Source organism: Sabethes cyaneus, chromosome 3, assembly GCF_943734655.1.
Source record: "Sabethes cyaneus chromosome 3, idSabCyanKW18_F2, whole genome shotgun sequence".
In the NCBI taxonomy this organism is placed as follows: domain Eukaryota; kingdom Metazoa; phylum Arthropoda; class Insecta; order Diptera; family Culicidae; genus Sabethes; species Sabethes cyaneus.
In genome coordinates this window covers 125,308,675-125,333,871 of record NC_071355.1, presented here as the reverse complement: position 1 = coordinate 125,333,871, position 25,197 = coordinate 125,308,675, and the positions used below count along the sequence as shown (strand labels likewise).

Here is a 25,197-nt window from a genome sequence, read left to right as displayed (position 1 = left end):
TTGTTGGGAAAATAGATCAGCATAAACCGCCATCACAGAAACGAAGCAATCAGCATGTAAGGTGTACCAGAATTTGGCCCCAACTGGAATTTTCTCTTGTTTCTTCATATGGAAAAATGCAGTCTGTATGCAGCAAAACTATCAGCAAATGTAAAATGTTTAAAATGTATCCGACTGCTGGTAGTCGAGTAATTAGGGTATTTTTTATAAGCAAAGTTCCACAGTTCCTAAACAAGCAAACATAGAGGTATACTATTTTCAGCAAAGTTGTGTGTTTTTACTATTTGTACAATTTTGTAGTGCATGAAAAAGTCATACAACAATTACAAAAAGAGCAAAAATAGAAAAACTGATTTTACAAAATCATATACAATAAATAAGATTTTTCTATCTTCGCTGCAGAGATAGAAGACTATTGTCTTTAGCAAAATTTCTTGTAATAATATGCTCTATAACTTTGCAGAACACATCAATGTGTTATATTGACATTGCAGAAAAATAATTTTTTTATTTCACTTTTAGGGGGATTAATCAAAATTTAAATTCCACCAGACGATGTAGCCTTAAATTTCTAGAAACTCTTCCACAGGTTCGATAAACCTAAAACCAAGTTTTCTCAATCAAAACTCTAGTGCGCACGTTTTCTTTGGTTTTGGGCTATTGTGCGCGCGAGTAACCGTGTTACAAAAGTTGGCGCGAGTGTTCGAGGCTGAATATATTTTGATCACTAAAACCAATTCTTATGAAATTTTGCATATATATTCGTAGTGTCAAAACCTCTCGTTTCATATTAAAATAATTGAAATTAGGTAAATTATCTTGGTTAAAATCATTATAAATTATTGTAAATTTTGGTGTGGTGTATTCAATTGCTCATAACTTTCAAATTAAACGTCTAATCAAAAAACCATTCAATAGTGATCTATCCGGCTATATTACCTGCTAAATGAAACTAATAGCGCATAAATCTGTTTGGCCATCTCTGAGAAACAGGCGATAATTATTACCTTGTCAAAACAGATTTTTTAAGCATAACTTTTAAACTACTTGTTTGTTTTCAATTAAAAAATCCTGAATAATTTAGCTTTAATAAGGGCTTTCATTTGATGCTAAGATCGTTGTAATCGGTCGTGTAGTTCTGGAGAAACCCGTGTCACGTATTTTTCACATTTTTGTCTATAACTTTTAAACGAAATGTCGTGTCACGAAACAACTCAATAGTGATCTACTAGACAATAATACCTTTCAAACAAAAGTAATAGCGAACGATTCGGTTCAGCCATCTCTGAGAAACAGGCGATAGAAAAAATCATTACATACATACACACACACACACACACACAGACATTGCTCAAATCGTCGAACCCTATCGATTGGTATATGTGACTTGGCCCTCCGGGCCTTGGATCAATTTCGTGTTTTTCGACCAATTTTTAAACCTTTGTTATAGTATAACAAAGGTAAAAAATGTGAATGAGAACCACAGAGCCTAACCCCTCTTGGCATAAAGAAGCCCGAGGGTAGGTGAAAGTTTCCAGCATTTTTGCTGAGAAGTGCCAAAACTCTATAATAATAATAACCACGGTTCCGTTCGAGAAGGTGAAGACTCAACGGTGCTTAGCTGCAAGCGGCCGGGCGGGTTGTAGGTTGCGGATAACTAACGGCCAGTAGATATAATGGTCAGTTGCGAATTAAATAAGCAATCCCGGACAAGCAGCGGGGATGGTCTATAGGTGTGGTGGGGCTCAACAGTGGGCTCTGTCTAGTTCCCATGAAAAACCACAATACCCGAACACCAGTCCTGACAAAGCGAGCGGGTACCGCTATAAGTACCTTAGCCCATGACCTCACTAACCGGTTAGGCTTCCGGAAAGAAAAGTCAACCCAATATGGAGTACAATCTAAGAAATCGAGATAGGAGCTGGTCCTGGAACGGGGAACAGAGCAAGCGGACAGCGGCTGAAGGATGATCAGGTGCAAGTGCGACCTTCCAGTTAACGGGCTCAGCCCGTAAACCGAACGCGAAACAGACGAAACAGCAACAGACACCACCAAGGCAATGCTGCACCTACTAATGATGCTACGACTGACCGACGTCAGTCGCTCACTTTGGCAGGCCGCCCACGGCAACGGATCATGTGGACGAGAGAGATGAATATATATGTGATCCGCTGCTACTACGTTTGCACGAGGTTGGAGACGGATATGTCCGGCAGACCAATGATGCTGGACATGTTCAATGAACGGTTCCCTCGATTTGCTAACCAACTTGATCGGAATAAACTGTACAGTCGACGACGAACAATACTGTCGAATAACATGCTCACTACCACAGAGCTGGATACCATCAAGTTGGAAGTGCAAAGGGAGCTCGAGGGAACAGGGAATAGATCGAGTGATACGTCGAGGAGGAGTTCTGTTGGAATAGATGCAGCAAGACGCGAATCAGTTGCATCTGTAAACACACCAGTTGGGGAGTCACACGCCCCAGGACAAGACATGGGTCGTCAACAACAGCTACGAGACGAACTAGCTTTCGAAATGGACGCAGCGGTTACACAATTTCGAGGTACAGATCCCCTATCTCGACACCGGATACCAAAGCTGCAGTATTCCTATCGGCTGACAAATGCAGTAAGCACTCTTAACGAGGGTATTTTGCCATGGTGTTCTGAGGCCGCCGAGAACCTTGAAGAACTGCAGTGTATTGTTTATTCCGCAGCTGTAGCCGTTGTGAGGATTTTGGGTATGCGGACTTATCCCCAAGACATTGGTGAAAGTCGTGCACGTCCCAGTAAACAGAAGCCAGCTTGGATGCGACGATTGCAATAAAGAATTGCATCTTTGCGGGTAAAAATCGGTCGATTAACTCAGTATACAAGGGGAAATCGATCGAGAAGGCTGGTTCGTCAAGTAATGGAAATTGTTCAACCCGCAGAGCTCCAAAATCTCAGTGAACTAAACGTCACGGAGATCCTCGACGCCCATGTACAGCGGTTGAGTGCTCTTGCAAAGCGGATGCGACGTTATGTTGAATGTTTGAAACGGAAAGACCAAAACCGAATGTTCAACACTAACGAAAGGGAGTTCTATAACCACATCAAAAAAGAGAAACCCAACTACAGCGAAGGACTTCCGGAGATTGGCTAAGTTATACAATTCTGGGCCAATTTATGGGAGAACCCCGCTCAACACAACACTGATGGGATGTGGTTGGTAGAAGAACAGAAAGGCTGCCGAAAAAACACACAAGGCTGCAAAGACCAAGTCATCATCGATGCAGTTATTGTTGGTCAGGCAAGCCAAAACAAACGAAACCTTGGTATGGCGTACATCGACTATAAAAAAGCCTACGACTCCGTACCACACACGTATCGCATTAAGGTACTGGAATTGTATAAAATAGACGATGGCGTCATCAGGCTAATGAAGCACGCAATAAGAATGTGGAACACATCGCTGCACATTACCGACGGAGCAACAGTGTTACGATCCAGAACTCTTAGCATAAGAAGGGGGATCTTCCAAGGTGACACCTTTAGTCCTTTATGGTTCTGCCTTGCGATGAACCCCCTTAGCAGAACACTTAATCGAACCAGTTATGGTTACAAGTTGAGGAGTGGGACAACGAGAACAAAAATTACCCAAACCTTCTATATGGACGATTTGAAGCTGTTTGCAGAAACGAAGGATCACCTGCATCAATTGTTGCAATTGGTTTCGACGTTCAGCAACGATATCCGGATGGAGTTGGGCATCGACAAATGTCGACTCGTCAATATTCACCGGGGTAAAGTTATAGACGCCGAAAGTTTCCGCGTCAACCCTAGAGAAGAGATTCGGAGTATGGTTGAAGGTGAATCGTACAAATACCTGGGATTCCTGCAACTAAAAGGTATTCATCACACGATGATCAAGAAAGAACTGCAGGAAAATTTCTTGCATCGTATTAACCGTATAATGAAGACTTTTCTCTCGGCCGGCAACAAGATCAAGGCCATAAACACGTTTGCCGTGCCGCTGTTGACATACAGCTTCGGGGTGGTCAAATGGACCATAACGGATTTGGAATCGATCGAACGAGCATTAAGAGTATCGCTGACAAAACACCGTTCGCATTACCCAAAATCGGCCACCGAAAGTATCACCTTACCACGTAGTGAAGGAGGAATAGGTGTGATTGATATCCAGGCACTTTGTGCCTCACAGATCCAACAGTTGCGGAGATATTTCGTAGAAAGCCAGAACCGTCATGAAATCTACCGCACTGTTTGCGAGGCAGACCACGGGTTCAGCGCTCTGCACCTGGTGCAGCATGACTATCAGCTGAACTGCGTTCTTAAAACCGACGAGGAAAAGATCGCAACGTGGAAGCAAAAAGAGCTGCATGGGACGCACCCCCATCAGTTAGAACAATCACACATAGACAGACAAAGCAGCATCAAATACACCAACGTAGATCAACAATCCAGCGCCGCTTTTGTGTTCTCAGGTAAAGCCAAGACTATATGTCCACCCGAAGTTATAGATGATACTGCGCACCCTGATAGTGACCACTTCTTGCAGCCAACCAATTCGAACAGCATTTATCACTCCACCAACGTAGATCAACAATCCACTTCCGGTGAGAGCGCCGCTAATGTTTTCTCAGGTAAAGCCAAGAGTATATGTCCACCCGAAGTCATAGATGATACTGCGCACCCTGATAGTGACACCTTCTTGCAATCAACCAATTCGAACAGCATTTATCACTCCACCAGCGTAGTTCAACAATCCAGTTCCGATGACAGCGCCGCTAATGTTTTCTCAGGTAAAGCCAAGGAGGGTATATGTCCACCTGAAGCCACAGAAGATACCGAACGCCTCATTGTGACATTCACTTGCAGCCAGTCGACATGTGCAACACATTTGTCTCCGATACTGTTGCTCACCGTTCTCCTAATGTAAGTGTGGCTGATACCCATTCATCGACACGCACACCGGTATCCAGGAAACGTTGTCATTCTAACCGAAACCTGGCTAAATGACGTAATTACCTCACTTCAGTTGTTTGGAGCAACCTACAGTGTTTATCGCAGAGATGGGGATCCTTCTGGTAGCGGTAAAACACGTGGTGGAGGCGTCCTCGTCACTGTATCGAATAAGCTATCTTCAAAACAAATAACGAGTGTCGGTTCAGAGCTTGAGCAATTGTGGGTGTACATTTCTTATCGTAATACCAATATCTGCGTGGGTGCTGTATACCTGCCTCCAGACTCCTCCTCTGATGTCACCGTAATTCAGAAATATGTCGACTCCTCGCTCACTGTTGGTAATCCCTAAATCCCAACGCAGTCCATCTACTATTTGGGGACTATAATCAGCCTGGACTAGTTTGGAACAGCACACCCTTTGGCCATGCGGTACGTCGAATCTACCTTCACACGGTGCTAGACGGCATGTCTTTGTTGAACACGCTTCAGATGTCTACAGTTAAAAACTGATATCGATATCGAACACTCGACCTTGTGTTTGTAAATGCAGAAGCTTCTTCGCAATGCACTTGTTTTGAAGCCTGCGACCCGCTTGTCGATATCGACACGCAGCATCCACCGCTTTCAGTATTCCTTACATGTTCTCACCAAGTACTCTACGAAGATGTGTTTGAGGTAAAGGAGTTTAAATTTTCAAAAACGGATTTCTCTGGGCTCCAAGAAACACTTTCCCACATTGACTGGAATAATCTATTAGACAACACAACCGATGTTAACGCCGCAGTAGACATTTTCTCGAACACACTAATTCAGTAATTCAGAACATTTGTACCTCTCCCCCGCCCTCGACCGAAGCCGCCTTGGTCGAACAGTCATTTACGGCAATTAAAGCGGCTGAGAGCTGCCGCACTTCGCAATTACACCAATCGACGGGAATTTAGTTTTGCCAGCAATAATTACCGAAGGTACAATCGATTTCTCTACTCTAAACACGCGTTACATACTCAAGCAGATTTGAAACGAAACCCCCAGTTTCTGGTTTTTTGTTAACGAGAAGCGTAAAGAAAACGGGCTACCTTGCAGCATGTTTCTAGCAGACGAAACTTCCAGCAAGCCGAGTGACACTTGCAACCTCTTTGCTAAACACTTTTCGAGTGTGTTTGCAACTGCTTCAGCAAATCCGACTCAGGTCCAAAATGCTATCCGTGACGTTCTGGACAATGTGCTAAACCTTAGAAGCATCCGCTTCTAAGATATCTTTGCTGCACTGAAGAAATCTTTGCTGCACTGAAGAAATTGAAGTCTTCAACATCAGCAGGGCCTAATGGAATCCCGTCGATAGTGTTAATAAACTGTGCGAACGCCCTATGTGCTCCGCTGAAAATACTTTTTAATCAGTCAATGGCACAGGCGATATTCCCAACGCGCTGGAAAAAATCGATTGCTTCCAATTTTTAAAAAAGGCGATAAACAAAACAGCAAATTATCGAGGAATTACGTCTCTTCGTGTGGGCTCAAAGCTGTTTGAAATTCTAATTGGTGGAGTGCCATTCCGAGAAGCTAAAGCATACATCTCAACAGACCAACATGGATTTTTCCAGGTATCACCAACTACGACAAATTTAGCACAGTTTACTTCGCACTGCATTAAAACTATGGAAAGCGGAGCTCAAGTAGATGCCATGTATACGGATTTAAAAGCAGCATTTGATCGCGTAGACCACCTTATCCTATGTGCGAAACTCGAGCGCTTTGGAGCCTCTTCCAACATAATTGAATGGCTGAAATCATACCTAATTGGCCGCACCTTATCTGTAAAAATAGGCGGTCACGAATCACAATGCTTCACAAACTTGTCGGGCGTACCCCAAGGAAGTAATCTGGGACCATCTCTTCTTTATTATTTTTTAACGAAGTCTGTAAGATAATTACATCAGGTCGATATTTAATTTATGCTGACAACCTAAAGTTTTACCTTGTTATACGCTCGACAACTGATTGCATTGAACTTCAGCGACGTCTGAACGACTTTAGCGATTGGTGTGCTCGAAATTTGCTTACCCTAAGTGTTTCCAAGTGCTCTGTGATCTCTTTCTCACGCAAAAAGAACCCAATTCACTGGAATTATTCCATATCTGGAGAACCAGCCAGTAGATTAACGGTAGTCAAAGATCTAGGTGTTCTTCTGGATGATCAAATGTCCTTCAGAAATCACTATTCCCATGTTGTTTCAAAGGCGAATAGAAATTTGGTGTTTATTATTAGACTTGCCAAAGAATTCACTGATCCGTACTGTTTACGAGCATTATACTATTCCCTTGTTCGTTCCGTATTAGAAGCCTCAGCTGCCATTTGGAGCCTATACACAGCTGTTTGGTCAAACAGGATCGAAGCTATTCAAACAAATTTCCAGCGCTACGCGTTAAGAAATCTACCCTGGAGAAACCCTCTAGAATTACCTCCATACGTTGAGCGCTGCCGCTGCTTGACATGAATACCTTGGCTATAAGAAGAGATATATGTAGAGCAGTTTTTGTGGCAAAGCTGCTTATAGGCGAAATTGACTCTCCTCTTATCCTTTCCAAAATCGACATCAACACTCCATCCAGGAACTTTAGGTTATGGGACTTTTTAAGACTGCAATATCAGCGCACTGATTACGGCAAAAACGAGCCTATAATGTGTGACGTGTTCAATAAATACCACGTGCATTTTGACTTTTTTATGGCCATTGATGTGTTTAAAAATAATTTAAAGAGATTAACCTAGTACGTAAGATTTCTATTAATTGTTTGAAGTAGTCGTTAAATTGTGTGTGATCCAAAATGTATTGTAAGCCCTGTAGACATATACTATGTATTGGTATTTAAAGATGATGGGGCTTTTACGCCTGCTTGAGAGCGGTCGATGTATGATCATCTCAAGGAGGCTTTTCTCCATCCAATCCAATTCATGAAGGCCTGTATGGCCAGATGAATAAATAAATAAATAATAATAAATAATAATAATAAATTTTATGATCCACAAATACCGATTATAGTAGTATCAGACGCATGCCTGTATGGGCTAGGCGGAGTTTTAGCACACATTGTTGATGGTCATGAAAAACCTGTAAGTTTTGTGTCATTTTCGTTAAATGATGGCAAAAAAAATCCAATACTTCATTTGGAGGCTTTAGCACTTCATGTATTAAAAAGCATTAATTTTTCTCAAGAATTTCCTAATTATTATTAATACATGACAAATAAATATTACGTACGTTGACAAAGGGATGGCCAGAGAAACTAGAAAAATGCATTAGGGATGTATATGCTAACCACCAGGATTGGGAGTTAGCAGAAGAATGCTTATTTTTTCAAGGTAGAGTGGTAATACCTAGTTCAATGCGAAAAGGAATTCTTAAGCTACTGCATGCAAATCACTCAGGAGTTATAAAGATAAAACAGTTGGCAAGGCGTTGCGTGTATTGGGTAAGGATTAATTCTGAGATTGAGGATTATGTGAAGAATTGCAGCATATGCAATAAAATGACCATACCACACAAAACTAAACAAACGTCATCATGGACACCAACCACACGTCCTTTTAGCCGCATACATGCAGATTTTTTTTATTTTCAGCAGCGTACATTTAGATTATAGATAGCCACAGCAAATTTTATTGAAATTATGAAAAATGGAACTAATTCAGAGAAGGTTCTGAAAAAACTGAAAAAAGTGTTTTTGCGGTATTCGGCCTGCCAGATGTGGTAGTAAACGATGGAGGCCTTCCATTCAATTCGTTACCCTTTATTAAGTTTATGGAGCGGCAAGGTATTCTTGTAGGATGGTAAATGGTTGAATAATGCGCTCCAGAACTAGCACGAAGTTCCACAGCCTCTTATTTAGCAACTCCTCTCTCTACCTCCCCGTGGTACCATCCGGGATACGTTCCTTAGTGGAAATCGGACAACCGGTGGAAACTAGGGTCGTATGCGGACAGAGAAGGGGGCACTCATGCGAAGGCTGAGTGTAAACTCTCCGCCTGCAAATGACGGATCTCGGTAGAAGCATGTTCGATGAACCTGAAAATACTGAGAACCTGAGCAGAGGGTCCAAAGCCCCCAAAGGAGGATGGTTTTAATAGCTGTTATCGATGGCTAAAAGTAAAAACAAGAATGGATAAACCCCTAATCCAAGGTGTCATGCGACCCGTGCCGAGGGATGAGTGGTGGGGGGGGGGGGTTTCATAAATACTCAGCCTCAAACGGAGCCTGTGGAGTACCAGAGCGCCCTCCACAGCAAACAGCCCTTACCGCATCATGAGGGGCTCTGATGCGGCGGACTCTTCTTTCCCCTCAACTCGTGGGATTCTATATGAGCAATCAAAATAAAACGTTAACTTCAGTGAGCGCGGACGGATTAGATAATCCGTTCGCAAGAAGTGGTATCCAGAGGTCTCCGCCGATGGATACCAGTAGAAGCGCCAGCGTAAGCGGAAAGGGAAACGGCACACCTGTCGCTCCAACTGCATCTACGCCGGACGCAGCAATGAACGGCCCGTCGCTAATAAAAGCAGTGGCAGGCAAGAGAGACATGCTACCAAGAGTGGTAGCGGCGTCTCATCAACTCGATGCCATTATCGAGTTCGTGGCAGGTCACAGCACCTTAGCGAAGGACCTGAAACAAAGTCTGCTCATGCTTCGGAGCACCATGCGTGCTGCGACGAAGGAGCACAGCGAACTCGAAGCGCGAGTAAAAGTTGCAGAGAAAGAGAAACGCTTGTATCAAGGTCTGCACAAACGGATGCCTGCCCGTCAATGACTGACCATTCCGTGGCACTCGCGACTACGGAGCAGTCTAAAGACAAGGCATCCGCCAGACGCGCTAGGCAGTTCCCCAGGGGAAGAAACCCCCACGGGTCCAAAGAAGCGCATGATAGCAGAGGGTCGTAAGCCAACTGAAGAACCTACTGAGGGTAACAAGACGCTGTTAGCGTCCGACAACCAGTGGGAGTTGGTCAAAAAGAAGAAGGCCAGGAAGCAAGAGGAGGATCGAGCTCCACCGAAAGTGGCTAGGAAAAAAGGAGCAAAGGCGATGCCCTTATCCTCAAAACTGAGGGGCCGAAATATGCGGAAGTTTTAAAGGCCATGAGAGGGCATGCTCAGTTGAAGGGTCTTGGTGCGGATGTGCGGAGTATCCGCCGCTCTCGCACAGGCGACATGATTCTTGAACTCAAAAAGAATGCCACTGAAAAGGCTTCTGCTTACAAAGTGCTAGCAGAAAAGGTCCTTGGCGATAGCGTGCAGATCCGCGCACTAACGCCCGAGATGACTCTCCAGCTTAAAAACCTGGACGAGATCACCCAAGCGGGCGAACTAGCACGAGCTCCCAACGAGCAATGCAAAGTGGTGGTGACTACCGAGGCAGTTCGTCTGCGTAAGGAACCGGCGGGAACCCAGGTAGCAACTATAAGACTTCCACTGGAAGACGGAAATGCAGCCCGGAAAGTGCCTAAGCTGAAGGTGGGATGGTCCGTGTGCCTACTGAGTGTGTTTCAGCAGCCAGAGGCCTGCTTCCGGTGCTTTGAGAGAGGGCACAGGTCCTGGAGCTGTAAGGGGCCAGACCGAAGCCACTTGTGTAGGAGATGTGGCGGTACGGGCCATATAGCGAGGGACTGTACTGCGCCACCCAAGTGCCTGATATGTACCGGCCAACGGGACGCTAAGCACACAACAGGAGGCCCGAAGTGCCCGGCAGGCGCGCCTGTAGTGCAGGTAACGCAACTGAACTTGAACCACTGCCACGCGGCCCAGCAGCTGTTGTACCAAGCAGTTACTGAGTCGTTGACGGACATTGCAATCATCTCGGACCCATACCGCATCCCTGCCAGAAACGGTAACTGGGTGTCGGATAGGTCCGGGACGGCGGCTATATGGACGACAAGCAGGTTCCCGGTTCAAGATGTTGTGTCAACTGCAGACGAGGGATTCGTGGTTGCCAAAGTGGGTGGAGTGTTCTACTGCAGCTGTTATGCACCGCCGAGTTGGTCTATCGAGCAGTTTACGCGGATGGTAGATCGAGTATCAGTTGTGCTGACTGGTCTAAGGCCGTTGGTTGTGGCGGGCGACTTTAACGCTTGGGCGGTAGAGTGGGGCAGTCGTCGCACGAACCACAGGGGCCGGATTCTGCTTGAAGCTCTGGCAAAGCTCAACGTAGATCTGGTCAACGTCGGCACCACAAGTACCTTCAGTAGGAACGGTGCGGAGTCTATCATCGACGTGACATTCGGCAGTTCTGGTCTGATAGGAGACTGGAGGGTAGACAATGGCTACACTCACAGTGACCATCAGGCGGTCCGCTATGGTGTCGGTCAGATAACGAGGCGGCAGGCGGCGAGTAGAGCCGACACTCCAACCACCCGTGGATGGAAGACATCATACTTCGATCCCGAAGTATTCGTGGAAGCAATCCGAAGAGAGTGCGGTGATCGTGGTATGCCCGATCCGAACGCTGATCATTTGGTTGAGGTACTGTCGCGAGCATGTGACTCTACCATGCCTAGGAAAGGTCGACATAGGTATGGCAGGTCACCGGCTTACTGGTGGACAGATGAAATTGCGGAACTCCGCGGAGCGTGCTTTCGTGCGAGGAGAATTATGCAAAGAGCTCGTTCGGACGAAGGCAGGGCTGAATGTCGAGTAACACTTGCTGCTGCACGCGCAGCGCTTAAGAGTGGGATAAAAACTAGTAAACGAGCCTGCTTTGAAAGGTTATGTGCTAGTGCCAATGCGAACCCGTGGGGTGATGCCTACAGGGTCGTAATGGCAAAGACCAAGGGAGTGATGGCGCCCTCAGAGCAATCGCCAGAGATGCTGGAGCGGATCATCGAGGGCCTCTTTCCGCGCCACGAGCCAAGGCCCTGGCCCCAGGCCGCTGAGTCGTCCCACGGCCGACGTTCCAGTATCTCAGACCATAGCGTAGGATGGTCGGCCTCCCAGCCGAACATCCAAAGTAACGTGGGCGACGGCGGTTTGGCGGTCGGGGACGAAGTGACGGTTACGAATGAGGAGCTCATTGAGATCGCTAAATCCCTAAAGGTGAGCAAGGCACCGGGGCCAGACGGAATCCCGAATATGACCATTAAAGCGGCTATTCTGGAGGCTCCTGAATTATTCGGGGCAGTAATGAGTAGATGCCTGGAAGCTGACAACTTCCCGGATAGATGGAAACGACAGAATCTGGTCTTATTGCCGAAGCCGGGAAAACCTCCGGGTGTCCCCTCGTCATATAGGCCGATCTGTCTGCTCGATACTGCCGGCAAGGTGCTGGAAAGGGTTATCCTTAACAGACTGGTACAGTACACTGAGGATACAAACGGTCTGTCAAGGAACCAATTCGGCTTCCGAAAAGGCAAATCTACGGTGGATGCCATCTTGTCTGTCACTAAGACAGCCGAGGTGGCGATCCAGCGCAAGAGGACAGGTATCCGCTATTGCGCAGTTGTCACGCTCGACGTGAGAAATGCGTTTAATAGCGCTAGCTGGGACTCCATAGCCAACTCGCTTCGGAACGTCCAAGTGCCGGTATCGCTGTACAGGATCCTGGAAAATTATTTCCAGAATCGTGTGCTATGCTACAACACGGAGAAGGGTCAGAAGTGCGTTCCAATCACCGCAGGGGTTCCGCAAGGTTCCATACTGGGCCCGGTGTTGTGGAACGTCATGTATGACGAGGTGTTGAAGCTAAAGTTCCCGATAGGGGTGGTGGTTGTCGGCTTTGCGGATGACATCACCCTGGAAGTCTATGGTGAATCTATCAGAGAGGTAGAGTTGACGGCTGCCCACTCTATAAGCATTGTTGAAGATTGGATGCGATCCAGGAAACTGGAGCTAGCGCATCATAAAACGGAGGTTATCGTGGTGAACAACCGCAAGTCGGTGCAGCAAGCAAATATCAGCGTCGGGGACTGCACTATTTCGTCAACGCGGTCCTTAAAACTCCTGGGAGTCATGGTCGACGACAAGCTCAAGTTCGGGAGCCACGTCGACTATGCCTGCAAGAAGACTTCCACAGCTATTTCGGCATTGTCTCGTATGATGTCTAATAGCTCTGCGGTATATGGCAGCAAGCGAAGGCTATTAGCCAACGTGGTCCAGTCTATACTTAGGTATGGCGGACCGGTGTGGTCATCGGCGTTAGGTACCAAAAGCTCTCTAGCCAAGCTGGAAAGCACCTATCGTCTCATGTGCTTGAGAGTGGCAAGTGCGTATCGCGCAGTTTCACATGACGCAATCTGCGTCTTAGCAGGTATGATGCCTATTGGCATTATCATCAGCGAAGACGTAGAGTGCTTCAACCAACGTGGAACTAGAGGCATACGGAGTACCACAAGATCGGCCTCGATGACCACATGGCAGCGGGCATGGACTAATTCCACAAAAGGTCGGTGGACACATCGACTTATCCCGGAACTATCTGGGTGGGTCAACAGGCGCCACGGCGAAGTCAACTTCCACCTGACACAGATTCTGTCAGGGCATGGTTGCTTCAGACAGTATCTGCATAAGTTTGGGCATGCGGAGTCCCCCGCGTGTCCCGAATGCGTGGATGTTGAGGAAACGGCAGAACATGCTTTCTTCATATGCCCTCGTTCCGCGAGCGCGAGAAGCAACATGATGGCAGTGAGCGGACAGGACACTACCCCGGATAACTTAGTCCAAAGGATGTGTTCCAGCTCGGACGTCTGGGGAGCGGTCAATACGGCTGCTACCCAGATTGTAGTCGAGCTACAAAACCACTGGAGAGCCGATCAACGGCGAATAAACAGCCTAACTACCATAGTCCAGTAGTTATCTAAGCGAGTGCATTAAGCACAATAGTCCCTCCCTGAAGTAATACCGATAAGGTGGTGCCAGGGGGGATTGAGGCTGGAGACTCGAGTAGGGTTTTAGTGGGTCGGGATCCTCACGCCCTATTAGGGGGGTCGGGATACCTAAACCCCACTCCCTGAGTTATCTTCTCAGGTGTCTGAAAGTACCGTATCTTCTAAGGTGCTCAGCAGATTTCCCAACTCGTAAAAAAAAGGTATTCTTGTACTAAAAAGTCCACCCTATAATCCAGCTAGTAATGGGCAAGATGAAAGGATGGTTCGTTTGATAAAAGATGTCCTAAAAAAGTTTCTTTTAGATCCAAATATGAAAAACATAGATATAGAGGACCAAGTCAATTACTTTTTGATTAACTACAGAAACTCATGTCTTACAATTGACGGTAGCTTTCCAGCATAAAAACTATTTAAGTTTAAGCCTAAAACACTCCTAGATTTAATTAATCCAAGTAACCATTATAAACTGCATCTTGCTGAACCATTGGTTGCGGAACATAACCCATTATTAAATAGAAGCAATACTGTTGACCCTTTTGATAATTTGGTGGCGGGCGATTATCTTTTATATAAAAATCATAAACCAAATCGTGTTGAAAGATGGTTAGATGCAAAGTATATTAAAAGAGTGTCTATAAACCTTTTCCAGATTACCATTGGAAACGCAGTAATAAACGCTTACCGCCATCAGCTGAGGATTCTTAAAAAGATGAGCCGTAGACCGAACGTAATTTCCCGAAACTCTGATGTTATTCAGGGTGAGCGGGTGGTTGGCGGTGACAAATGCGACGATAGGGAATTCCGAGGTTGGTCGATGCCAGACGAGTACTTCCGGGGCTTTTCATCACAACACGAACGCAAATCAGGAGGTACTAAGCGAAAAATCACCACTTCTACCGTCAGACGCTCAGAACGATTGAAGAGAGCGCGAATCGAAACACCAATTAACCAAAAACCAATTATTGTTACATTCATTTACCTACTAAGCATTCGAGTAGAAAAACTACTTATCGAATTAGGCCATTACAAATATTTTAAAAAGTTTTTGTCCCACCTGTGTTGGGCCACTGAAGGGGGGGCAAAAAAAAAACAAAGAGAATTTTTTAATCGAGCACAAAACAATATGGATTTTAATCATTTTTACTTAAAGTTTAAACGCGAAAACCAAATCTATTCTAGCTTTAAATATATAAGTTATTATTTTCCATGCAAAAATCTACGAAAAAAAAACAAAAAGGAAAGAAAAATTTTTTGGCTGATTTTCGGAAATTTCACTGTTTGAATTCTCATTTCTATTTCGTGCTAGCAGCGTTAACTCAACTCGTACACTCATTTTTCGAGTTTTTCAGGCTATAGAACCCACAGACAATTGATTTTATAAAAAAAAATTAACTCGTGTCCTACAAATTATTTTTTAGCCCCCCGATTTTTCAAGCCAATTTCCAAGGGGGGGGGGGTGACAAAAACTTTGAAAATGATTTGCAATGGCCTTATTACCATTTTAAAACTCTAGAATTAATTATTGTAGTTTAAGGATATATTATATCATCGAATTGAGACAATGTCGAATTATATATTCATGGTTTGCATGATATCAAAATTTCATTATATAAAAACATAGTTTATTTTTGAACAAAAATTAAGGGATGAGAACTGTGGTATAACCACTGGATAGAGAGTCAATCAATGAAGAGTAGATAGGTTTGTTATGGCTCAGAGAGAATGAGTCAATCGATTAGAAATTGATAACCGATCAAAGGAATAAAGATTGTTCTTGTTTGAGACTCAGTACGAACAACACTCTTTTTATCATTAACGAAGTTGATAATTCTGTGAGGATGGTATTGAATCGAAAAAATTCTCATACCATGGCCATATATTATGCAGGGGAATGTCGTCGTGGTTGGGCCGTCTTTTGGTCCATGAATTCCATTTTAAAAGAAGTTTATGAGATTTAACAAAGGTCTAAATACGAACTATTAATAAGACCTTTGTTAAATTTCCAAAGTTTCTTTTGAAATGAGATTTGTGGACCAAAAAATGGCCCAACCACGACAACATTCCCCTACTATGACCATATTTTAGGAAGTATATTGAGGACAGCCCTTCGCTATCGCTTGAATCAGCCAGAGAATCGAATACATGTTTTTACTTGAAGAACTATATTCTAAAAAGATTTAGTTAGAAGTGGAATTCCAGTTGAAGTCTGCCAGGATTGAGGGAAATGAGAAAATAACAATGATAATTATAATTAATTACATCCAAAACAATACAATAGACAAGTCGTAAGGACCGGCATAGTGTCGTCGTCCTGAAAGTAAAAACTATTTAGAATTAAACTTCTCGCTCGGTGGTAATCTGCAATGATGACACCCCGTTAGGCATACGGACGTTAGGCATACAGACGCGAGGCATAGTACGCTAGGCATAATGGATATAAGGCATACGGATACAAGGCATATAGACGCGAGGCCGAATAGACACGAGGCCGAATAGACGCGAGGCCGAATAGACGCAAGGCCGAATAGACGCGAGGCCGAATGGATGCGAGGCCGAATGGACACCTGGCCTAAAGATGTGCAGAGCAAAAGCAACACATATAGCATACGACGTGACATGCGGTTAATCCTCCGCTCCGTTAATCCAAAATTGATCCAATTACCGATTGGCTCAATGTAATATGCCAACCGTTTGTTTATTAAAAAGAACAGAATGATTTCTTTGTAAAACACAGTGTCGTTTAAAACACGGAAAACACGTCAGTGGTGAAATAATAACTTTAACTATTTTCCATTTTCGATTTTTTTGTGTTTAGCGGTATTGGATTTAATGTTCTAATATCCAAATTTTATCTTTTTGTTAAGTAAGAAGTACCCTCTGCAATAGTTCCACGACATTAGCCCAAAACCCACTAGCCCGAATGTAACATAACGAATGGCTTCGTAACCGCAAGGTTGCAGAATTTGCTTGATGAGCGAATCTTTGAAGAAACAAAACCATTTTACTTAAAGACGGGATTATTCTCAGGTCACTCATTACCGATCCTTCGTGCCGAATTTTATATTATCCCAATGATGTTCCTTATAAAGTTAATATACTGGTAAGAGGAGCTGTTGAGAATGCACCAACGAAGGATGATAACCTCATGCGACCTCGCCAGAGTTATATAATTGCATATTGATACAATTAGATGTAATAATCTTATCGAATACTTACTTATCTAAACTGAAATGATTCCTTTAAAAGTATCAAATATTTGCAGCCCGACTACGCCTTCAATCCTCTAGGAAAACTTGTTATCTATAATGTCGCAGAATAAATTTTTTCGTATATTTCGTCATTAAGTCAAAAAGTTACTTTTTTATAAAAATATATTTCGTGAATGTTACTTTTAGAAACGCAATTATTAACTTTTACCTGATGTTGTGTAGTCTGTTGTTAAAAAAGTTAAGGTTAAGTTTTGAAACGGAGTGTAGCACCCACGCTTTGCTTTCGGTTTTATTGAATCCCAAGAATACTAAAGAACACACAACACACACAACAATGGCGAATTACCTGATGTTATTAATTGTTATGTAAACTTTATTTGAAAACTAGTCCCGCTCTAACCTAATTTATAAATGCTTTAACAAAAGATCACCGCTTATTCAGTGTGATAGCCACAAAAAGCGGCTTCGCCGCTTTAAATTTTCCAAAAGTTAAATCGATGCGAAGACTAGGGAAAACTAACTAGGGGTCGGTAGACCTAGGAAAACGAATAGACCTAGACAGATGTGATTTCTGCAGGGGGGCTGCCCCCCCGCAGTGGCCGGCGCTTCCGACGGCGGGTCACCGGCGAACACTCGCCGTTGCCTGCGGCCGGCTCGCCCTGAATCTTCTAGGAAACACGTGATACTAACATGGTAAAAAGGTTTCATATCTTATGATAAGCATAACTCATAACTTGCTTAACCGAGCTTACTTTTGTCACCTCAATTTAATTGAATTAACGAATACGCCTCAAATGTTTTTAGCGATCAATTGAGAAAATTGTCGTATATTCGGGTTACTGTCACATTTAGGCAAGTGCCCTTCTGTAACACCTCCGTTACCAAAAAATCACAGAAAATGAAATTCGCGTTAGACAAAGATTTGAATTGGATCTATCACGCTGTATAAAACTTCGAAATGAAATGCAAAGCCAGATGACGCACCCTGTGCCAGCAGAACACAACTGTGTTTTTAGCTTGAAAAACAGAAAGCGGCTTTGTCGTCGATGTGAGAACTAGGAAAAACTAACTAGGGTCAGTAGTCCGAGGAAAGCGAACCGGTTCGCCCTGAATCATCTGTTTGCAGCATCTGGCTAGTAAGCTGACTAACCACTTCGATTCCTCATCGTTGTGCAGGTGATCTAATGTCTATTCGGCCTCGTGTCCATTCGGCCTCGTGTCCATTCGGCCTCACGTCTATTCGGCCTCTCGTCCATTCGGCCTTGCGAACATTCGGCCTCACGTCCATTATGCCTTTTGGAAATATGCCCTCCATCCAGTATGCCTCATATCCATTATGCCTGACGTCTGTATGCCTAGCGTACTATGCCTTGCGTCCGTATGCCTAACGTCTGTATGCCTCGTGTCCCGTCCCCATCTGCAATTAATGTAGGAAGCGGCACAATATGTGTCGATAACCCAACCAAACGCGTCGCTTCCTTGATAAGTGGATTTTGCAGTCTCCTTTTGTCCAGCGCCTCTATCGCTGGCGGAATCGCTGGCCAGCAGCCAAAAAATGAAAGTTCATTTTGACTCTCCGTTGTATTTTTCCTGCGATTGCATACTATTGAAGTGTTCAAATTCAAAATTTTAGATCAATATGACAAAGTTTGAATTTTCTAAGAATCTTGAAAGTATGCTATCTCAGCATGTTTTAGCGTTTTTTGAAATATAACCTAATACTTCAAAACATGCTAGAGGTCTAATGGTAGCTCGGATTTCAACAGTGTCTAAGAAAAAGTTCTTCAAAAAATAGCGCTGAATAAAGCCCATTAATTGAGTTTGCAGTAATTTTATCATAGTATGCCACAATTTCAATTTTCAATAAAAAAGTGCCATATTTTCGCGTAAAACACGCTTAAAAGTTTTGAAGCCAAGGTTCGCCACCATTGACACTACCGGTGAAAGCTAGTGTAAAATATGAGCTTTCAAATGGATATAGTCTCATTTAGCGCAGAGTAGCGCAGAGCACAGATGTTACGCTTGTAAGGCTACTATATCAGAATTCAACAATATAGACAAAATACAAACACTCAAAGTAAACGTAGGATATCTTAATTATGGGATATCTCCTTTAGATGGTTGGATAACCTACTTCGAATATTGCATATTGAATAATTTTAGAGATTGGAGAAAATCTGGAGGATACAGCCATAGTAATGACGGAAATACAGCTTGAAGATCTTATACCAATCCTGGTATTAGTTCTGAAATCACGGGTATAGATATGACATTAATTAAAAGGTTGAGAAATTTCCTTATACAGTGGTAACCCGATTTTGTCACTCCCCGATTTTGTCACCCCCGATTTTGTCACGTTTTTGACCCGATTTTGTCACCCCCGATTTTGTCACGTTTTTTACCCGATTTTGTCACGCTTTTGATTTATCAAAAGCTTAGTATGTCAAATGTGTTAAAACACTGTGAAAAGTACTGTGTTCAACAAGTTGATTATCGTGGAGTTTCCACAAAAGTTGTTTCTTATCTCCACAACTATAATAACTAGAAGGTTACTTTCTTTGGCAAAGTTCTTTATAATAATCTTCTCAAAAGTTTTGTTGAACATTGTTTTGCTCTATCTGTTACTGCCTGAAAAATAAATTTTCTATCTTACTTTTAGGGGGGTTAATCAAAGAATCGTTCATACCATAAGAAAGAGCTTCTTACGCTGTGAAATTTCTCTGAACATAGTTAACCAGTATAATCAACCATTTCGGCGCAATTAAAAAACGCGTGTTTTCATACCTTTGGGAGTGCTGTGAAAAGGTGACAAATGTCCACAGAGAGGTAGAAGAAAGTGCGACATGTCCAAAAAGTGATCAGAATGAAGTATATGTAGTTCATTCTAAGTTATCTGCAAAAAAATAAAAATTGAAAAAATACCCGATTTTGTCACTGCCCCGTTTTTGTCACCCCTAAATTCATCATGGGGGTGACAAAATCGGGTCATTACTGTAGCAAGTTCTTGAACACATTATTTCAGAAAAATGCGAAACTTATTGTTTGTATACCAAAAACCTTTATGTCAGGGTATAGTCCTCGTAGAATACGTCCACTGCAATACAAAGAGTTTGAATTCGCGGTCATAAATGAATCTAGACAACTATATTGCTGATAGGACGAATAACAGAAGCACAAAAATAAGTTTTTTTTTGTTTAATTATAGTCACTTTAACAACTCGGGTCATTCGTGACTTCTGCGGGGTTGGGAATTGAACCACGGTCCTTGGTGTGAGAGGCGTGAATGCTAGCCACTACACCGGTATTGACCCTCACGAAAATAAGGTTATTGCTTTAAGCTAAAAATAGTGATAAAAATACAAGACAATATTTTACATGCAAAAATGAGTGTGAAAATACAAATCGTGATAGAATTATTCGTCTTCTTATTTCTCCGGATAAAGCTTATAGCTTCTTCGAAATGGAAAAATGTAATTAGAAAAATCTTTCCGAGAACGCTATATTACTATTGAAGACGAAACGTGAAACGAGTGATTCTGCAGAAGAAGAAGAGGAAGAGAAAGAAGATTGAGATAAAGAAGATTAAGAAAACTAATAAGGAGAAAAGTTTTGATTTTTGATTAATATTAACTTATATGGATTTTGTGTTGATTATTAAAGCTCATACTTGCTTTGTATTTTTTTATATAATGTTTTATCCTATAAAAAGCCATTTGCAATAATTTTCCAAATGACCCTCATTTCTTATACGTTATTATACTTAAAAATACTTGAAAAATAGTTCAAAATTCTCCCTAACACAAAAAATATACGTTTTAATGCAAAATAAATTCGGGCTCAGCACCCCCAAATTACTTAAGAACCACATATTATCCTTGATTTAAAGAGATTTTTTTGCTTGGCCAGCATTTGTATGGAGTCGCCCCACTGTGCTATGGTTCAAAGGTACAAGTACCAGCGAACCACATGCCCTGGCGGGTGTTGTGGGCTCGAATCCGGTTATAATCTCAGATTATAGCTTGGTTCGACTCATGCACCTTCCAGCATTGGACAAAAGGTAGGAGTCAAAATGACTACTTGTCAAGCGTAGCCCAATACCTCCCCCCCCCCCTTTCCTTTCCGATCTTCCCCTCATTCACCAAAATTTTCATTTCTTTCCCCTACCGTCCCTTCATCAATTGTAGAACCATCGTTTCAAAAAATATTAATATATATGTATGACCGCACTTCAAGGTCAAGACTAAAAACTTGAGATTAGTCTATTACATAGGAACGGGGCCTTCCCTTGAAAACCCGCGCCGAGAAACGCGGCTAACACACGCTGACAGATGAACAACGTCACGTGCAGTACCTTGCAAGTCGTAAGGACCGGCATAGTATCGTCGTCCTAAAAGTAAAAACTAGTTAGAATTAAACTTCTCGCTCGGTGATAATCTGCAATTGATGTAGGAAGCGGCACAATATGTGTCGATAACCCAACCAAACGCGTCGCTTCCTTGATAAGTGGATTTTGCAGTCTCCTTTTGTCCAGCGCCTCTATGGTTCAAAGGTACAAGTACCAGCGAACCACATACCCTAGCGGGTGTTGTGAGTTCGAATCCGGTTATAATCTCAGATTATAGCTTGGTTCGACTCATGCACCTTCCAGCATTGGACAAAAGTAGGAGTCAAAATGACTACTTGTCAAGCGTAGCTACCAATACCCCCCTCTTCCCTTCCTTTCCGCTCTTCCTCTCCTTCACCAAAAAATTTTCATTTCTTTCCCCTACCGTCCCTTCATCAATTGTAGAACCATCGTTTCAAGAAATATTAATATACATGTATGACCGCACTTCAAGGTCAAGACTAAAAACTTGAGATTAGTCTAATATAATAGACGTGACAGTAACGACAATGATAGCAATATTGAAGATGGTTATAATTGTAACACCAATAGCAAAAACAATAATAATAATGAATAATGATAATAACACAGGAAACTAACACAGGAAACACAGCTACTGACTATAATTTCCTGCCCATTAATGTCCTGCCCATTGTAGTTTGGCAGCATAGGTATAAGAAAAAATTCCAACTCATCATAGAACACTCAAACATATATTCATTCATACCTATACACCCATGCACACTCATACATGCGTATATATACACATGTATACATGTACGTGTGTGTATATTTTTCAGTGCTGTGCTGGCCATAATCGCATAACAGCCACAAATTCTATGGCAATCCCATAGAAAATGTCTCGATTACGCAAATAAAGACATCACATCATTTTTGAACACTCGTTCGTTCTAACTAGCGATAAATTTTAATTTTCATGAGTAAGTCAAAATCTCATGAATGGTGGGTAGGATTTGGTTTCAGTTTTCTAGAGAAATTTCTGTGCATACCAGCATTTCATCTAGGAAGGGAACTGAGTAAGCCCGGTGCTTCGGCCTAAATGGACTTGATTTAAAATCAGATCCGTTCAATTCCGCTCCATTCCGCATTACGAGACACATGCTACACGTGAAGGTAAATTATGCAATACTACATTACATACTACACATATATCCAACTTAAACTATATTACATTCTACATGCGGAAATGAGATTTAGGTCGGTTAACCGAAGTGCGCGTCAAACCACCTACCCATGGGGTCAATTGTTGGGCTGAAATTAATGACATAAAAACAAGACCCTCGGCGACTGTGACCGATTTCATATTTTTCAAACGACTTTCATACCTTTCTAACAGTGTATAAGAAAGGTAAAACCTGTTCAACCTTGTGTCCAATTAATAAATAGCAGTAGTATACTTGTACTATTGAAAAAAATTTTTTTGGTAATATTTTGTTCATTTACATGGAAGAAACTATGACAATCCTAATTTAGGTCCATTCAAAAATCAGAAATAGGTCCATTCAAGATCATGTTGGGTCCATTAAAGATCAAAAAAAAGCTTTGACAAAAAACGATATATTTAATAAAAGTTTCATCGATTATACTTTTTTAAAGTACTGATAATGTAGAAAAACCCGAATTAATCCACCTAGCGGGGTGACCTAACCTTTCTACTGCCACAATAATCATTATTTAATTTCTCAGGAACATCAGTGTATAATTAACTTGACTATATTTTTAAATATCCGTTCCGTATTCCTCAAAATCCTTATTTGCCAGTAAAATTACCAACGTATTGCGTAGAATAATTAAATTTTCTTTCCTTGGGTGCGTAAATACTTGTAACACCTTATTTAATTTTATAATCGGTCGGCCTTAACTTTCGGGCTTCAGAGCCACATACGAAACTTGTTTTGAATTGACAATATGAAATATGTGTTCATAGCAGATTTTTTGATATTTTGAATAATATTTTGAATTTGAATATTTTGAATTCAGAAAAATTATTATTATACTTCGCTTTTGAAGAAAAAGGATATCGACAACAAAATGATTAATCTCAAAATTTTACTATTAGTTTGCTTGGCTTTAATTTTGCAATATATCTGAATGAGAAAAAATAACTGAATAGAGCATTAGATATGAAAAAGAGAAATTGAACTTTTTCTTAGCTGGCGCTCCTTCAGATAATTATTTTTGCATAAAAATCAAAACTTAAGCTATCGTTTTTACAATGTTAGAGGGTTAGGAAAACAAGATGAGGTCGAAAAATAGTGCCAAAGCTGCGCCATAAACATGCTTGAGAATGGGAAATATGATCGATATGATTTCCAGTGCTTGTCATTTTTGATTTATTTATTAAAATATGATACATGATCTAAGACATCTGTCCTTTAAAATGTTATTAACGAAAACAATTTTTACAAAATTACTACCGTGCAACGTTTACTTCCTGTTATTCATATAACATTTCTAAGCTCTAGTATCTATTGATTAAAAAGAGTATCTATTGCTGCGCAAAATTTATTTGAAATTTGTATAAATTTATTTGGAAAAATCAACTCACTAGTATTTTTAATCCTATACACCACTATACCTACATGCTTAAATTAACTGCTTTTCTTCGCTTTTTGCTTTTCTTCTACAATTGTGAGTAATAGCAAGTGAACAAAATGACAATTGAAATCTGAAATCAAAGAAAAGAAAAAGCTTTTCGATTGAATCCCACTATTTAATATTTATTTGCAACAGATACGTAGTTCGCCTACGACGTGCAGGCTTCATCAGTGTCTTATTTCAAAGCGTATACGCATCTGTCGCGATTAAATATTAAATAGTAGAATTTAGTCGGTAAAAGTTTTTTCTTTTCTTTAATTTCAAATTTCGTATTCCACTAAGAGGCTTCAAAAACTTCAGACAATTGACATGTTTCTCACTTTTCTTGAATTTCAATGCAAATTTAAAAATTGCAAATTGTCATCACATACATACATACATACATACATACATACATACATATATACATACATACATACATACATACATACATACATAAATACATGCATATATACATACAGACATACATGCATACATACATACATACACACATTGAATACAATCAACATTTGTTTTGATTTTGACGGTGCTTAAATGTTAAAGTTTAAATAACTTTTGAATGAACCGTCCGATTTTCAATAACTCGGTTTTGTTTGATAGATCTCAGCAGTAATTTTCAAATAATAATAAGATGTGTGATGTTTTTCATTGCATTAATGCTTATATGTTACAAAAATATGTTTTTAATACTATTTTTTCACATTTCTTTATGTAACTTTCAAACTACACGCCCAATCGTCATGAAATTTGGAAGTTAAGGGTTTGCAAGGCTCCTCTTTCATATGCAATCAACTTTGTTCAAAGCGGTTAAGGGACCTATGAGATAATGAAGTCCCATATTTTTCGTATTTTTATACATAACTTTTGAACTAAAAGTCCGATCAGTATGAAATTCAACAGCGACCAATGGGACAACTAGACCTTTCATTTGACACTAAGAACATTAAAATCGGTCCAGCCATCTCCGAGAAAAGTGAGTGAGATTAAAAGCGTCACATACACACACACACACACACACACACACACACACACACACACACACACACACACACACACACACACACACACACACACACACACACACACACACACACACACACACACACACACACACACATACATACACACACACACACACACATACATA

At 41.8% G+C, this 25,197-nt stretch overlaps 1 protein-coding gene across 3 annotated transcripts in view; it reads right to left on the bottom strand.

The window, feature by feature from the left end:
- The window catches only part of LOC128743673 (uncharacterized), a 330,438-nt gene that overhangs the window by 233,222 nt on the left and 72,019 nt on the right, over positions 1-25,197 (bottom strand). For 2 of the 3 annotated variants that reach the window (XM_053840297.1, XM_053840295.1), the window contains exon 1: positions 19,832-19,921. The exons of the other annotated variant lie outside the window; for it this stretch is intronic. In XM_053840297.1, coding sequence (XP_053696272.1) covers positions 19,832-19,892 — 61 coding nt within the window. In that variant the 5' untranslated portion in view covers positions 19,893-19,921. Of the gene's footprint in view, positions 1-19,831; positions 19,922-25,197 lie in introns of those variants that run through there. 3 annotated transcript variants of the gene reach the window in all.